At 48.1% G+C, this 17,913-nt stretch overlaps 1 protein-coding gene across 3 annotated transcripts in view; it reads left to right on the top strand.

Moving 5' to 3' along the window:
- Positions 1-8,437: 8,437 nt before the first annotated feature.
- Positions 8,438-17,913, top strand: part of SNX22 (sorting nexin 22) — a 43,727-nt gene continuing 34,251 nt past the window's right edge. For all 3 annotated transcript variants that reach the window (XM_075345641.1, XM_075345640.1, XM_075345639.1), the window contains exon 1: positions 8,438-8,659. In XM_075345641.1, coding sequence (XP_075201756.1) covers positions 8,498-8,659 — 162 coding nt within the window. In that variant the 5' untranslated portion in view covers positions 8,438-8,497. The remainder of the gene's footprint in view (positions 8,660-17,913) is intronic.

The raw sequence follows: 17,913 nt of genomic DNA, 5'->3' as shown, positions 1-17,913 counted from the left end.
ACGGGGATGAACCTGCCCCCTTCTGCCAACCAATGCATCCCAGTGATAGGAGACACCCACCGATCAGCAAGTTATCACCTGTCTTGTGAATAAGTAATAAACATCCTCCACCAACATTGCAGGACCTACGACGACGTATCACAGATGCTTGTGCAAACGTGTCACCTACCATATTGCACAATGTGCAGCAAGATACAGTATGCTGTCCAGAGTCCAGATGTGCATTGCAGCTGACGGTGGCCATTTTGAGCATCAAAGTTAAATGAGCGCCATATGCGTGACCAGCATTCAATGTTTTTTTTTTGGGGGGGGAAGGGATGGGTTTCATATCATTGCATTTCTGTATCCAAGGTGTCGATTCGTATTGAATTGATGAAGCCCTACAATTTTTTAATTCACTCTTTTTTTTTTTTTTTTTTTATAATTCTTTATTTTGAAAGCCAAACTCATAACAGTACAGGGTATCTCCTGTTCCACACAGGACAACGAATATTCATAATGGCAAGTATTAACATTAACAAAGACATGCATAGTATCTGTCTTCGCCCAGACATCACCCTTGGCCCTGTACCTGCTCGAGTCTGACCCAATTTAACCATTTTATAAACCAACCAAACCAAAAGAAGAGAAAATACGCAGCTGAAAGAGGATAGCAGAGCCAATAAAAGGCTAGAAGCGAGAAAAAGAGAGAGGAGAAAAAAAAAAAAAAAGGGAGGGGAAAAAAGGGGTTGCGGAGGGGGAAGGAAGGAGGGAAAGGGGGACTGGAATGGGGGGAGTGGTGTTTCTCCGGGGACTCACAACCGCCGCGGAGCGGAAAGCAGTCTAGTGTAATCCGCCGAGTTGGTGAACTCTACCCAAGGGAACCAAGTCCTATGGAACTCGTCCTGACGGTCATTGATAGAGGATGTCAGGTCCTCCATGTACATGAGATCGGTCACTTTAGATACCCACTGTGTCAGTGTGGGGGGGGTAGTGGACTTCCAGCCAAGCGGAATACAAGACCTGGCAGCCATGACCAGAAATCTCAGCAAGGAACGCTTGTACTTAGGGGCCGGAAGTTCCGATAACTGTAACAGAAACAGCTCCGGGCCCAATGTAACATTCGAGCCGATCACCAGTCTAATGACCTCCCCCACCTCCGACCAGAACCTCTGTAGAGAAGGACAGGACCAGAAGATATGCACATAGTCTCCCTCACCTGAGCCACATCTCCAACAGCTGGGGTCAGCGGAGGGGAACATCCTATGAAGTCTAGTCGGTACTCTGTACCATCTCGCCAGTAACTTGAAATTGGCCTCCAGCTGTCTGGAACTGATTGAAGTTTTATGCGCCAGCATTAAAATGTTCTTTCTTTGCGAGTCAGATAGCGCGATCCCTAGATCCCTTTCCCACTGCAGTAAGTAGGCCGGGGGGGGCATGTTCCCAGCATCCAATAGCAAGTCGTACGTCAGGGAGAGTGAGTGCCGGACAACCCCCTCCCCCAGACACAACTTCTCAAATCTCGTAAGCGGCCCGGTGTACCGAGTGAAGCAGGGAAGGGAACATATGAAGTGCCTTAACTGCATAGCCCTCCATCTCCCCAGTAGATCAGAAGGCAGGAGGTCACTAATAGCTGACAGAGAAGGCCAACCTCCCTCTCCCCCTAAGTGACAGGCTCTGAATCTCCCCTCCAGAACCCAGTTCCGAAAGACAGGGTCCGAGAGGCCAGGACGGAAATCCGGATCGCCTATTATGGGTGACATGGGGGAAGGCACCGGCAAGAGGAGGCGACGGACCTCACCTCTCGAGCAACATTCCAGAGTGGCGCCAATAGTTGGATGAGATCTCAGAGAGGGCGGGGGCAAACTCGAGAGCCAAGGAGCGGCTGGAAGAGGGATGTCCGAGAAGCTCTGTTCAAGGGCGACCCACGGCTTTAGCCTAGCATGTCGACACCAATCCAGGACCCTGACCATGTGTGTAGCCCAATAATACTTTTTCATGTCTGGCGTCCCCAGGCCACCCCTGCTCTTGGGTCTGCACAAAAGAGAGCGGGAAAGTCTCGCCGGCTTATCCGCCCAGATAAATCTGGTGTGTAATGAGGCCAGTTCCTTGAAGAAGGAGCTCGGAATCTTGATCGGCAGGGACTGAAAAAGGTATAGGAGACGTGGCAATATGTTCATCTTCAATATTGCACATCTCCCAAACCAAGTGAAGAGGCCTCTACCCCAATTTGCACAGTCTGTTCTAATGGATTGCAGGAGGGGGAGATAATTCAGCTTGTATAATTGACTGTTGTCCGCGGCCAGCTGGACCCCTAGGTACTTCAAAGATTGACCAGCCCACCTAAACCCGAACGCAGATTGTAGAGAGATAACCTGCTCCTGGGGGAGCAATACATTCAGAGCCTCCGATTTTGACATGTTGATTTTGAAATTAGAAAGGAGGGAGTATGTTTCTAGCTCTCTCATAAGATTGGGGAGGGAGACCCGGGGGTTAGTAAGAAAGAAAAGTAAGTCATCAGCGTACGCCGCGATTTTGTAGGTGGAATCAGCGGCTTTGGGGCCAGAGATGTTAATGTTGCTTCTGATTCGACTAAGCAAAGGTTCCAAAGTCAGAATGAAGATCAAGGGCGAGAGAGGGCAGCCCTGCCTGGTACCATTAAGAATGGGGAACCTATCTGAGAAAAGACCGTTCACCCTAACCGCGGCCGAGGGATTACTGTACAATGAGCATATCCATTGAAGCATCATCTTCCCCAGTCCCACCGCCCGCAGAACCTCTTCCATAAATACCCAATTGACTCTGTCGAACGCTTTTTCTGCGTCGGTCGACAGGAGCATCAAAGGTAACCCTTCGGATTTAGCCTTGTGTATTAAGTTCAACGCCTTAGTGGTGTTGTCTCTCGCTTCCCTTCCCATCATGAACCCAGCTTGGTCAGGGTGAATGATCCCCCCCAGCAGAGGAGAGAGTCTGTCTGAGAGAATTTTGGTGAAGAGCTTCAAATCTGTGTTAAGAAGGGAGATGGGTCGGTAGCTGGAACAGGCAGTAGGGTCTTTGCCCTCTTTGGGGATAACAACTATGTTAGCCGCCAGAGAGTCCCTCGGCAAGGGAGCCTTTCCGGAAAGGGAGATATTATTAAAGGCTGAGAGAAATGGGGAGATCAGTAAGGAGTTCATCTTTTTGTAATATAGCAAGGGGAACCCATCTGGGCCGGGGGCCTTACCTGAGGGGGAGTTTTTAATCGCTTCCCAGTACTCTTCCTCCGAGATAGGTCTTTCCAAAGCGGCCGCGTCCTCGGGTTTGAGATGTTTCAAGCTTGAGTCCGAAATGTACTTCCGGATCCGTTGGCGCAATTCCGTCCTGGCCCTCTCAGACCGTCCCTCATCTATTGAGTAGAGGGAGGAGTAAAAATCTTTAAAAGCGGAGGCGATATCCTTCGGTAAGGTGGCCCACTTATCCCCTGAGGTTTGTACTCTGGGGACATAGCCTCTCGCTCGTTGTGCCCGCAAGGCTCTAGCCAGGATCCTGCCACTTTTATTGCCAAATTCGTAAAAGTGTCTCCTACACTTAGCCAGAGCTCCCTTAGCCTTATGGTATAATAACGACCGCAGTTCCTCCTTCTTCCTAGCCAGGTTGGCCCCCACTTCCCCGTCCAAAGACCCCTTGTGTGCCGCTTCCAACTCTCTTATGTCTGCCAGGAGAGATGTAACCGCTGCCTCCCGTTCCCTTTTCAACCGGGCCCCATGTTTGATGAACAGTCCCCTCACTACGCATTTATGAGCTTCCCACACAATGTTGGGAGACATCTCCACCCCCACATTCTGATCAAAGTATTCAGTCGCGGCCTCCCTCACTTCCTGCATTGTCACGGGATCATTAAGTAGTGAGGTGTTCAGGATCCACTGACCCTTCCTCTCGATGGGACCGCCGAGAGACAGAGTGATTGTAATCAGGGCGTGATCCGAGAATGATATGCACTCGATCGAAGCATCCATCAGAGAATGTAAGTCCCCGTGCTTGAGGAAGAAGAGGTCCAACCTGGAGTAACAGTTATGAACAGCAGAATAAAAGGAGAAATCTTTGTCTGATGGATGCATCAACCGCCAGGTGTCCACCAGTTGGTGGTCATGTAGTCCCCGTCTCATCCGCCGCAACGTCGAGTGTGGCAGGCTGGACACCCCTTTTGAACTGTCTTTCGCCGGCTCCAGCGCAACATTAAAGTCCCCCCCGAGAACCAAAGTGCCCTCCGCGAATTCCTCTATCTGCTCAAGGTATCGCAGCAAGGTGGGGCATTGACCCGCATTAGGTAGGTAGACTGCCACAAATGTGAATGTCTGAGTTGCGACACGACCCTTGAGCATCAGAAGCCTTCCCTGATCGTCTGACCTAGAATCTAGCAGTTCCCAAGGGAGCATGCTAGCTAGTATGATGCTCGTGTCCCGAGATCTGGAATCAGGTGAGGGTGAGTGATGCACCACGGAGTACCTTCTGTCCGAAAGTTTATAGGGTTTGGCTTCACAATAGTGTGTTTCCTGGAGAAAAGCGACCTGTACTCGATTTTTCCACAGTAAGTTCAACAGGATAGACCGCTTCTCCGGACTATGCAGGCCCTTAACATTTAGGGAGCCCACCCGTAATGCAGCCTGCCTCTGCCCCGCCATTCTCAGTCACGAGATCCCAGAGAAACAATCAGGGGGTGGGAGAGAAGATGCGAGATTGGGGGGAAGGGGAGGAGGTCAGAGGGTAAGGGAAGAGGGGAAAAGGAATGCTAAGGAGAGAGGAAGGAGTAGGGAACCTTTAAAAGGAGAAGGTAAGAGAGGAAAAAAAAAAAAAAAGATCAGAGAAGAGCGCAGGAAAGTGGAATAGCAGCAAGGCTGCTGCACGCAGTACCGGGAACCAGCCCACGGACTGCTCAAGAAAATATAGGGACAAGAACAGACACGCGACCAGAGCGCTGGCCCGCGTCCCGCGTATTGGTACTAATTGACCCCATGCCCCACCTAACCAGGGAGGGACATCCAACTATCCTCCCTCAAACCCCCCCACCCAGGATGACCAAAATAATAGGAAACATACCCCCCCCCCCACCCCCAAGACATTTTCATGAAAATGAAATTTTTCGTTTAGTTAAGGCAATACGCTGAGTTCATGTGTATGAGTCAATAACAAACTGTAACCGAACCACCTGGTTTCTAGATTGGGACACTTGCGTTGGGGACGAGGAGGTACGGGCGACTCCCCCAACTCCCATCTCCTCAGCTCCGACTCAACCCACCAACCCCCCCTCCGGTGCTCGTCTCCAACCCTTTAAGTCCCGCTGTGTGCCTTGCTCCTCAAGTCTCCTCTCCCTGGGTGTGGTGGGCCGCACTCCTCCTCCTCCGCCGCCCCAATGGTGCCTGGGGTTCCCACTCCAGCCAATCCGGAATCGGGCGGTCTGGTATCCCAAGGAAAGCATAGAGATCCGAGAGCTCCGAGTGCCTCCTTAACAGGAACATGGAGTTCCCCTTGCGTACAATCAAGTGAAAGGGGTGACCCCATCTGTAGGAGGCCTGTGATTCTTTGATGCTGAGCAAAAGAGGGTGAAGTAGACGTCGCATGTATAACGTACGGCCAGAGACATCTGGAAAAAGCTTCACCATAACCCCATCCAGCTCCACCGGGCCATGTGACCAAGCCCCCTGTAGGATCCTCTCTCTGTCTCCGTAGTAGTGCAAGCGACACAACACGTCTCTAGAGGAGGAGGCAGATCTGGGGCCCGGCCTTGCGACTCTGTGAATTCTATCAAATAAATAGGTAGCCTCCGGGGGTCTGTCGGTAACCCGGTTGAAGATGGCTAGAACATTAGTGTGCAGAAGATCTTGGGACCAGTCCTCAGGAATTCCCTTCAGCCTGATGTTGTTTCTTCTGCTTCTGTTCTCTTGATCATCTAATAATAGGGCAAGATCTCTAACACGGGCATTAGAAGACTCACAGTCTCTTTCAATCCTCTCCATTCTACTCTCCAAAGACTCCTGAGCCTGTTCCGTAGCCTCAATTCTATCCTCCAGCACAACCATTTCCTCCCTCAGAGTGGATAGCGCCATCTGTTGGGAAGATTCGATTCTGGCTACCACATCCTCCAGGTCTTTTTTGCTGGGGAGGGCCAGGATGAGCCTCCTCAGGGCTTGCATGTCCTCCTGTGGAGGGCCAGAGGTCGGGCTGTATGATAGGGACCGGGAGTCTGTGTGCCCCGAGGGTGGAAGGGTGCTCTGCGTGCAGAGTATGGCAGGCATCCCCAGCTCCACTGCTCCCTCCATGCTCTGAGTCCCTGCTCCATCTACAGCTGCACGCTGTGAGGCAGACTGAGCTGCTCCCCCTCCCCTCCAGCTCTCCATGTCTGGGCCCGCTCCCTCCGGACACACCGCCGACTCTGTCTCCCCCTGCTCACCCGTGCTGTTCTTGGCTGTTGCTTCACGAGCTGAGTGGGAGAGCCGAGCAGCCCCTGGGGGATCCCCAGTCGGAGAACGCCGCGGGCCAGCCGGCGCCATCTTGCTCCGGGCCGACATTGAGGTCTCGGGTCCCGCCGCCGACAGGAACTTTGTGAGGCTTCCCTGTGGCCTCAGGCTTGCCGCCGGGGAGGTAGGAGCGGGTCCGGCACCCGGTTTCTTCTTTGGGGCCATCCTGGGTGAGTGGGGTCCGCGGTAAACACCGTTGCTTGTCTGCGGGCGCGGGAGCTCTGTGTACCAGCGTCCTCACGCCGCCATGTCCAGGACACGCCCCCAATTCACTTTTTTTTTTTTGTCTATCTCATTCCGCTTTCGGGATAAGAATGCTAACTCCGTTGTTTTCTACCAGGTGGCGCTGCAGGTGGTTTCATTGCGTAGTACATGGATGCTTTACTATACCTAGACGCCACTTCTACGCCTATAGCTGCCGCCGTTCTCAAGTTAATGGCAGTGGACAGGATATGGGTGGACACACTGTATAAAACAATAAGATTACTGAGTTCGGGTCTGGAGACTTATGGCCAGTCCATGCTTTGGGGTCCATGATTGGACCGATGTGCACGGACGTCTGAATGAACCATAGACATGTACATTTCGAGCACCCATTTTGATGCTACAGGGGTCTAAAGGCCCTGTCACACACACAGATAAATCTGTGGCAGATCTGTGGTAGATCTGTGGTTGCAGTGAAATTGTGGACAATCAGTGCCAGGTTTGTGGCTGTGTACAAATGGAACAATATGTCCATGATTTCACTGCAACCACAGATCTGCCAAAGATTTATCTCTGTGTGACGGGGGCCTTAAGGACACTGATCTATCTGTTCCAGGCAGCCACTTTTCATAGATTTCCATGGAGAGTTGTTGTGCTTATATGTTTAACTCTCTATTGAAGTCTATGAGACTAAAGGTAGGTTCTCACGACCACTTTCTCCACATCGGAGAAAACCGATTATGCTGATTAGAGTTTGATGACAGTGGGATCAGTTTTTCTCTGAGATGGAGAATGAAAAAAAAAATTACTCCTCCATTCAGTCAATGAAAATTGGACTCGACTCCGATGTTTCCTCGGACCCATAGACTTGCATTGCTGATTTTGAGACAACTTTAAGATCAAAATCGGACCTGTCACCAATTTTGTTATTCGGTCCGTTCAGTCTGGAGCAAAAATCGGACATGTGCACAGCCCCATAGAATAACAGTGGTACGAGCGTGAGCCGTCAAACCCACGGATAGCACCGTGTGCAGGAGGCGTTATCCGTTATGGAAGGAGACAAACAAGACGTGGCTGGATAGGATTAGCCCTGAAAATTAAAATTTATGATTGACGATCTTTCTGTAGGATAGTGGGGGTCCGACACATGGCGCTCCCACTGGTCAGGCCTTTGCGGATGGCGGCCACGTACACAGCGGACCACTGCGGCTTCACACATTATTTTTAGTGGCAGCAGTTTTCCTCCCATTCACATTGGTGTACATGGCTGGAGCCGTCTTCATGCTTTATTTACAGATATTGTGATTTTTCTGCATTTTATTTTTGCATTGACTTCAAAGAAGAAAAGCGCAGAATTGTATTGATTATTGTCCTGTGTGACCCTGGTGTAATGAGGTTTTCCTCAGCACACAGCACCTGAGGGTGAACATCACTAGTCCACACCTTGGGCCGCCCGTCCTCTCCTCGTCCATGTCTCTGAGGGGCGGACATGCCGGGAGGAGGGCGGACATGCCGGGAGGAGGGCGGACATGCCGGGAGGAGGGCGGACATGCCGGGAGGAGGGAGGAGGGCGGACATGCCGGGAGGAGGGCGGACATGCCGGGAGGAGGGAGGAGGGCGGACACGCCGGGAGGAGGGAGGAGGGCGGACATGCCGGGAGGAGGGCGGGCACCGGCGCCCGGGCTGAGGTGCGGAGGGGCCGGCTCTGTGCGGCCATGAATGGAGCCGGGAGGGGCTGTGTTATATGTGGGGAGGGGAGTGTTACCAAGTTTCAAACAGCTGAAGGCACCGATGGGGGTGGGGTGGCACAGACACATCAGATGCCGTGTGTAGCCCTGGGCACTGCGGAGCACAGACATCCCGGGGCATGGCGACACCCTGAGCTGGGCAGCGCCATCCTGGCAGCACGGAGGAGGAGAATGCTAGAAGTGTATGTCCCGTCAGTGGGGCACCAGGTGTACAAGTCTGACAAGACCCACACGGTAGGTGCCAGCCTGTCTGCCCATATCCTCCGCCGGGCATTGTCTGCAGAGCTGGGGACTGCGCACACAATGCCGGACCCCCTCGCCTGGCACAGCTGCTAGTGTGTGGCAGACTCTGGCTGGCATAGCTTTACCCTCCAAGTCAGTTTGCATCACATATTACAGCAGTAATGTTCCACAGTCCCAGATCCATCCCATGCATTGTGCCCTCAGTGACCATACAGGACCCTGCCAGTGCATGGCACAACACTATCAGAGTTTAAAGAGGTGCAAAAATAGAAAGTCCCTTCACCAGTTAGCCATATCTGATATTCGCAGAGCTGATTATTATTATTATTATTATGTATGCATTCTCCTCAGATGCCGCCTCCCTGTGCTGTACCGGGCCCCCTTGGCATTAGGGCTCCTGTTTGCCCCATATAGCATTATTGATGCAGGGATATCTGAGTTTTCCAGTGTTGCGCATTATGTAACCTTCTTGCCACAGATCGCCATGTGTAGACTGTGATCTGTGGCAGTGTGTGGTTTGGAGTCAGTTCCTCTGATGTTCAGTCTCATGTTCTGGTTTATTGCCAATACTGAGAATTTAGGAAATAATGGCTTCTGCTCGGAGCTGAGCCCCATCTATTCCTCACCGGAGAAGAGGATGACAAATATTCCCAAACCTTCCCTTCTGCACCTGACACTGGGGTTATTTTCTAAGCATGTGTCATATTTCGGCTTTTCTGTCTTAGGGCTAAGATCCCATTCTCCACGTTTTTCCCAGATATTCTGGCTGCGGCTCCATTCACTTTTCACTACGGATTAACCTGTAAAATGAGCTGGTCAGGCTCCCCATCAGCCCAAATCACCAGTCTTCATATAAATACCTGGTGCCCTCGTGGGATTGTACCCAAATGCTTCGTTCTAGAATCTGCCATAATGCCCATGACAGCAGAATGCCATCATGTATGTAGACAGATAATCACACTTGTATTTCCAAGGAATGTTTACATCTTGCGCAAGAGTTTACAGTGACGCTGATTTCAGTATTTCCTTTGCCGTTCTGAAAACTCTTGTGGAAAATGGAAACATTTCTTGGAAAGAGACATGGGTCATTCAGCTGTAATAGATATTAAAGCATATGTTATAAAGACACATTTGAATATAATCCCATGAGTGCACCATTTATTTACGGCGCCATTCACACATCTGTGAGACAGACATGTCCTGGTGCTGTCCATGTTCTTCTCAGACATCACGCTGACCCATAGTTCCATTGATCCATTCACACTGCAGGCTCCGTGTGTCCCCGGTCCGTGTGTCCCCGGTCCGTGTGTCCCCGGTCCGTGTGTCCCCGGTCCGTGTGTCCCCGGTCCGTGTGTCCCCGGTCCGTGTGTCCCCGGTCCGTGTGTCCCCGGTCCGTGTGTCCCCGGTCCGTGTGTCCCCGGTCCGTGTGTCCCCGAGCATGCCTATTCTCTTCCGTTTTGTGGATCAGACTCTGCCATTAAAGTCTTTAGGGATCTGTGTAAAACAGATTACACTGAAAACAGACTGTACATCAGAGTTTTATCTGTATTGAACTGATACATTAATGGGGTAGTCCACTACAATGTGACATCAGAGGGCACTGCAGCACGGTTCATTTGATGGGGATGAGCGGACAGCATAGCCACTCACAGGCAGAATGGACAGCAGAGGGGATTTAGAAAAAGCCTTCTGTCACAGCATAGTCATGCTCCCCACTATGCTTTGTAGTCAGCCACCACTGTAATAGGTGATGAGCCAGCACTACTATGCTCGAGTGCTCAGTACTCGTAATTCATATTGTGAATATTAGAATTGAGCAGTGACAATTAGGATGGGCGCTATGTGAAGCATTAATGTAACACAACCGGGCACATTTATGTGTCCTGTAAAATGGTATATCAATATTACATATGCCCCCTGACAAAGCTGGGGAAATGCACCTCTGGCTATACACTGGCATGGCTCCACATTCATTTCATATGTGTTATTACGGTACTAGTGATGAGTGAATGTATGCGTCGCTATTCGCAGAATAGTGGGGTATTCGTTTTATAGCGATGGTGTATTCGCCTTTCTATATTAGGATATCCTGCCTAGCTGTTTTGGCGCCTGACTTGCAGCCACTCAACATGCTGGGCTTCTTAACCAATCACAGTAATGCCGCAGCCATCTTGGTTACGGCATTACTGTGATTGGCTGCCCGCGAGCGTCATAGGGTCTATAAAAGCTGTTCCATCGCCATAGCGTCTCTCTCCAAGCACTTCATACTCACCAATCACCGGTGTGGCGGTCACACCACTCCCACTGCCTCATTCTTCTTCCCTCTACTACTGACCACGAGGCTGCACTCTTGTCCAGGACACAGGTTCCCTATGACCCTTTGAGGGCTGCTTTGCCTTTTGGTAATACTGATGATACCAGCTCAGAACTCTGAGGACAACAGCACCTTGCCTGTATGAATACAGCCCCATGAGATGTCTCTTCCCTCTTCCTAAGCTAGGTGGATCTCATGATTTCCATACCCACACAGATATTGGAAGCAAATAGGACATCTGTGCACACAATCCCTCATAGGGGGATTTCCCTATATTTCGCTATAAAATATAAGTATAAGAAACAGGTCCAGATATAGGACTGGTGACCAGTACATGTCCTTGTATATAATGGTGTTCACTACAACATAGATGCAGGAAACACTTGTCAGTTCCTGGTAACGCAGAGCCCTTACATCTTACACAAGCTTCTAACTATGGAATCCACCTGAGTGCCATTTCTCTGACTTTATAAGACACTGTACACACAGACTCTCCAGATAAGCACCTTGATAAAGGCCCAAAAAGGCTGAAACATTGGTCTCTGGACATCTGTATTATTCTTTTTTTTACGTTTTTTTTTTTTTTGCTTGAAAAATAAAAAGTGGACTTATTGCAAATATCATTCTTTGGACTCCTATTATTTCACCTATGGTGTGCCGAAAATAATCTACCTTTATTCTTCTTCCCTATTGGCTCATTAGGCTCACACATATTCACTGCACCTGGTCATTAGTCTCATACATATTCACTGCTTCTACCGACCACCGGCGTCTGTGATTGGTTGCAGTCAGACCCGCCCCCACACTCTCACAGCTGTCTGACTGCAACAAATCACAGCTGCCATTGGGCAGGTCTATATCGTGCAGTAAATAAATAATTATAAAAAACAAAAAAAGTGCGGTCCCCCTTAATCTGATACCCAACCAAGATAACACCTCACAGCTTTTTAAGTTTAATATTAGACTGTATCATGCACTATATGTCTCCAGATGGTGCTTTGTTGGGGAGGGACATGCAGTAACTGGACTACAGGACCGAGATGCATTATGCCACAAAATAGCATTATATACACAGATTACAACATAGTCATGCTCCCCACATCTTCGGCTATGTGCGCACGTGTGCGCTCTGCACCGCACACAAAAGGTCCGCTTCAGAGCGCAGATGAAAAGCTTTGTTCTAGAGCGCCTGGTGCCTGCAGAATTCGTGTGCTTTGCATGCAGCTCCTGCCATAGACAGCATGAAAGAAGTGACATGTCACTTCTTAGGCCAGAGTCACACTTGCGAGCGCCTCGTGTGTAACTCGCGCGAGTCTCTCATTGAATCACCCGGCATGGACTCTCACTCTCCGGACAGGAGCGTCTCAGCTGCATAGACATACATGCAACCCACCTGCTCCTGTCAGAGTGCAGGTCCGTGGCGGGTGATTCAATGAGAGACTCGCGCGAGAAACACGCGAGGCACTCGCAAGTGTGACTCCGGCCTTAGAACGCACGCTTTGTGCAGCAGCTGAATCGCTGCGTTCTAATACGCCACGTGCGCACATCTCCTGCACAATCTTCATAGATTGTGCTGGGGACGCAGGACGCATGCAGTTACGCTGCAGTGCAATACGTAGCGTAACTGCATGCAAATACGCAACGTGCGTACATAGCCTTCCTGGCAAGTGCAAAAAAAAATGTCCAAGATTAAAAACAAAAAGGTCTAATTCTTGATAAATACAATATTTTGTCATCTTTAACTTGCGATATGGCATTATTAAATGAGATTGCGGATCTTTCAGAACTGAAGTGAGACCGTTCTTCAATTTAAAGCATTTAAAACTCCCAACACTGTTTCTCTCTCATGATCGTTGATTAGCTGGAGTCTAAATAATCAGAAAAGCCACTGGTTCGTTCGTTCACATTTGGTTGGAAAATGTCATTTTTTTCACTTTGCCAAAGATTGAGTCTCAGAAAATAAGAAGTCTACATCTTTTTCAGGTTCACAAAAATACATTCACTAGTTAGAGGTTGTAAAACCTCGCTGAGGAGTAAAAGGAAGAGGCCAGCAAGGAGCAATCAACAAGATGTGGCTAGCCCAAGCTGTTTAGGGCAATTTAGATAAGGATTAGGGCAATGGACTGGAAAGCCCATTTATGACTCTGCTCTAAGTGGCCATTCGTGCAAATCGAATACATTGAACAGAGGTCAGTAGGATTGTACGAAGCCTTCCTTGTTTTTTACACTACTAGAGAAGTATTAGAAGCCAATTCTATTTGTCTCTTTTAGAAAACTCCCAGGGAAGAAATTGAGGGAATGAAAAATCTTACAACTGAAGTATTTGCATATACTGGATCAGATTGTGCTGGTTGTAGCCCCCACTGCTGAAGATCCTATTGATTTACTTTTTGTTTTTTTTTCTCGTGACATTCTCCTGTTCTTGTTTTATCTCATTAACTTGTGACCTATGCATGTGAGCACACAAGTCATTTAGATTGCTTTAATTTTAATGAAGTTAATTTCCAGGAGATTGATTATTGTAACAAAACATACCGGAAACCACAAACATGCCAATTGTAGTGACTAGTGATGAGCGCGAACTACCATGCTCGGGTGCTTGGTACTCGTTAAGAGCAGTTGGATGCTCGGATGGGTGCGACTTGAGAACTTGTGTATAATAGAAGTCAACGGCAAACTTGAGTGTTTTTCCAGGAAATCTTAATGAGTACCTAGCACTGGAGTATGGTAGTACTCGCTCATCAATTGTAGTGACCCATATCGGCATTCAAGGTATAATGGGGATACTGATGGGTAACTGGACCCCTTGCGCAGCAGCTTTATTGTGCCTCGAAAAAAATATACAAAAGAAGTCCAGATCACAATTGCAGTTGTCCGCTTTTTGTTCAGAGCACGGGCAAAGGCTTTGCCATGGCCTGAGTTAAAAATGAGTAAAGCGATAAAGTCCAGCTACAAATTCTTCTTAATTACTTATAAAAATCTTGTACATGAGAGATCAAGTATTTACATGGAAAACGCTATAAAGCGTGAGCAATAGCATCAATGCTTTTCTGATATGTAAAGACCCTTAATCGTGATTATACTGTAAATACTTGATCTCCAGTGTACAAGATTTTTAAAAGTAATAAAGAACTCAAAACAATATATTTCTATTACATAATACTACCATAAAAACCTCAGATGTTTTCTCGACTCTGATTTTTGAAGTGTCTGCACGTTTCTCACAAACCAGAAAACACTTTACGTCAGTGAAGCTCATTCTTGGACCCGGTGATAACTTCTGTAAATGACGTCTGCCCTAGATTAGCTTTATTTTTCCATTATAAAGCTTTTGTTTCCATTTTACTTTGGAGATCATGTATTTCCCGTGTTAAGATCACGTTACCTGTTATTGTAAAGGTGTCTTCCTATCCAATGACTCATGCGCATTATTTGCCATGTGTTAGCCAAGTCACCAATATTGTTATTTTTATGTACTTGGTCTTGTGAAGACCTGTTGTGATGAAGCTGCCACCTGCCACTTCGAGTTACCCATTAGGGCGATGATAAAAATTGAAATTTGTTTAAGTTGAGTGAACAGTAGGAGAAGATTAAGCAAAGAAGTGAATAAAGGAGGCTAGGAAATAGTCATATTTCAGTTAAAATAAACTTGCCACTGGTGAGTAGCTGTAGTAATATCTCCGCTTTTCCTTTGCATGTTCCCTCAAATAAACCCTCTATCATTATAAAGGCAAAAAGAAACAACAAACTAATAAAAAGATAAAGTGGAGAAAATTACATACCGCATTTCCCTGAAAATAAGCCCTAGCAGGAATTTTCAGTATAAGGCTTAAATTTAAGCCCTACCCCAAAAATAAGCCTTTGTTGTGGTTCAATAATAAAGTGTCCATGCAGCTAAAACATTAAAGAATACTGCAGGATACTCCATTAAAGAAAGCAGACACCCCAAAACTGTGAAAACACACCCCGCAATCATACTTGCAAGACCAGGGCACCATGGAACGTGAGGACTTGTGGTGGCATACATACATACACCCACCATACTGCTCCGGTGACTTGGGACACTGTGGAATGCATCAAGGACCTGCGGTGGAACACATCAATGTATTCCACCACAGGTCCTCACGTTCACAGCGTCTCAGGTCACTGTGTCTGCTGGAAATAGTGCAATATTACCGGATGTGTGTGAGAGTGCTGGCCGGCCGGAAGCAGGGTAGGACCGCTGTGGAGAAGACAAGGACATGCAGGGAGTGCCCGCGAAGGACCTGGGAGCGACCCAGATGTCCGGGATCTGGTAAGTATGGCTCTCCTAGGAGGTTCTGCCTTTTTTGAGCTGTAAACTTGCCCCCAACCTGTGTTTTCCCAAAAAATTAGCCCTGCCCTGAAAATAAGCCCTAGTGCATTTTTTCGGGGCAAAAAATAAGACACTGTCTTATTTTGGGGAACACGGTAGTAGAATGGGTAAACAGTCAAAATCCTAAATGTTGTATCCATGAGACTTTGACATTAGAATAAACAAGTGGTGTTTAGAAGTGATATTTGAATTTGTAACAAGCCGCTTTTGTAGATAGTTGTAGTGTAGAGATTCTTCCCTTTATTGGATGATTAGTAACTATATTTCATTTTGATGATAGGGCAATAACCAGAACCCTCCTAATATGTAAAATGTGTCTATGGAAGCAATAAATCTTATAGTCCAAAAAAGTAAAGATTTTTACTGCTTGACTAAAAGACAGAACTGCAGTTATGGGAAACGTGGCTCTGTTATGCCTTGGAGATGACCTAAGTAGACCTCTGGTGTAGATTCTGGTTGGATGTCTGGTCTTCAGAAATCTTACACGCTTTATTGTACAGGACTTGGGTGTGGGGGGTGTTTTTGTTTGTTTGAGAGCCAAAGAATCTGCGTTCAGGTCTGTCACATGATCTGAGCTTAGATCAAATGTCAAAAGTTAGAACAGGCGAGAACATGTCAATTACGCAACTTTCCTGATTGTCACTTAGACACGTCACATCTGTGTAGTAATTAGATTATGATGGTTTTTCTTTTTTTTGGTATTTTACAATATAATATAAGCCATAAGCATGGGGTTCACCACTTTATTTGATCTTTCCTAACAATGACTGCACTGAGAGGGAAGGAGGGTTGTTCCGCAGAAGTGAGTTCGGATATATCAACACAAGCCACCACTTTTCTCTTTTTGTTAAAAACCATATGTGAGGTCTACAACGGAATATGTCTAATAGAGTGGCGGCACAGTGGCTCAGTGGTTAGCACTGCAGCCTTGCAGCGCTGGGGTCCTGGGTTCAAATCCCACCAAGGACACCATCTGCAAGGAGTTTGTATGTTCTCCCCGTGTTTGCATGGGTTTCCTCCGGGTTCTCCGGTTTCCTCCCACACTCCAAAGACATACAGATAGGGACTCTAGATTGTGAGCCCCAATTGGGACAGTATTGCCAATGTATGTAAAGCACTGTGGAATTAATAGCGCTATATAAAGGAATAAAATTATGAATTATTATTATTATTATTATTAATAGCGGTAGCTCAATGATACTTGAGTGAGACATATAAAACCCCGCTTACTCAGCTGGAGAAGTATACCTATTTAGGAATTGGCATGTCATTATTTTATTGGCTGACCTAAGAAGAAAGATGGGTATAGTTTTCATACTAAGATATGAAATTGTGTAACTGATTTATATGTAGGCAACATGGTACTGAACCAAAAGTAACCCTATAGTTCTAGCTCATTTTTGCTTTGCTTAGGTTGTAGCATTCCTTGCCCAGTAGCCCAGCTCCTTTTACTTAATAAATTAGATGTTGTCTATTAGTATACAACATGTGTGGAAATGTGAACGTGAAAACTGCGGGACTGATAGCATTGTGTCTTCATGAATATCCACTGAACTGAACGTCATCATTTATTAGTATGTATGTATGTATGTAAGAGCTGTGTTGTATGTGGCAGCACCTGCAATGACCAGACGAAGTAGTAGCGTGGTAGTGTGCTGCCCTGGCGCAGACCGGGGTGCTCGGATCTGGGGTGGTCGTGACTCGAGGGATCCAAACCCGGGCTCGGCAAACACTCCGATCCTTGAAAGGGGATTATTTACAGGGGAGAAGTTTGTGACGCCACCTGCGGGTTGCGGAAATGGGAGTACTGCCACTGCTGGAAGGAGTACAGGGGCAGATGGTGTGGAGCAGCAAGGCGTCAGTCCCTCCGCAGGTAGGGAAGGCCCCGGCCTCTGGGGTTTTGGTGGATATTTGGGAGCGCAGGGTGCTGGGGACCAAGGTACTCTGGGTAGTTGTGGTGCTGTATGAGGATTATAAAGTAGACACTCACACTGAAGGTAAACCAAAGTCTCTGTACCTCACTGTCACTGTGGGGAGCCCGTCCAGGTATCTGATCCCACCAGTGTCACTTGGTAATCCGGAGCCCATCTCCGTGCACAATTTAGTTGTCTGTTGTGGTCCCTTGGCTTGAAGCTGTTAGGGCCCCGCTCACTATGTATAGTGTAGCTGTGCTCTTGATGGCTGGCACTTGGGATTTCAGTGGGCTGCTTTACTGGAAAACCCTATCCCCCGCAGTGTGCTGACGCCTTCAATCTCTGAGCTCTTAGGGAAGTTCGTGAAGATACTCTTCCCTCCCAGGTTAATTATCAGGACGTTGAATCTGTTCCTGACCTAGGGTCCTGTACCCCGTCGTGCTCGGTACCAGTCAGTTCTTTGGGGTTTCTGATGCCAACAGTCTTCCTAGACTATGTCCGTCGCACCCTTTTCCAATGTCACTGCCACCGGTCCCCGACTCCTCTGGTCCCGGACCACCGTCTGCGACCCAACCTCGGTCTAGCTCCCAGGGAGCTACTACTCCAGCTCCTCACTCTTTGAGGGCTCTCACTACTCCGCTCACTTCCTCCCTCCCACCAATCT

Source organism: Anomaloglossus baeobatrachus, chromosome 4 (genome assembly GCF_048569485.1).
Source record: "Anomaloglossus baeobatrachus isolate aAnoBae1 chromosome 4, aAnoBae1.hap1, whole genome shotgun sequence".
Taxonomy (NCBI): domain Eukaryota; kingdom Metazoa; phylum Chordata; class Amphibia; order Anura; family Aromobatidae; genus Anomaloglossus; species Anomaloglossus baeobatrachus.
The sequence above is the reverse complement of the archived record's forward strand: the minus strand, read 5'-3'. Positions and strand labels throughout refer to the sequence as shown.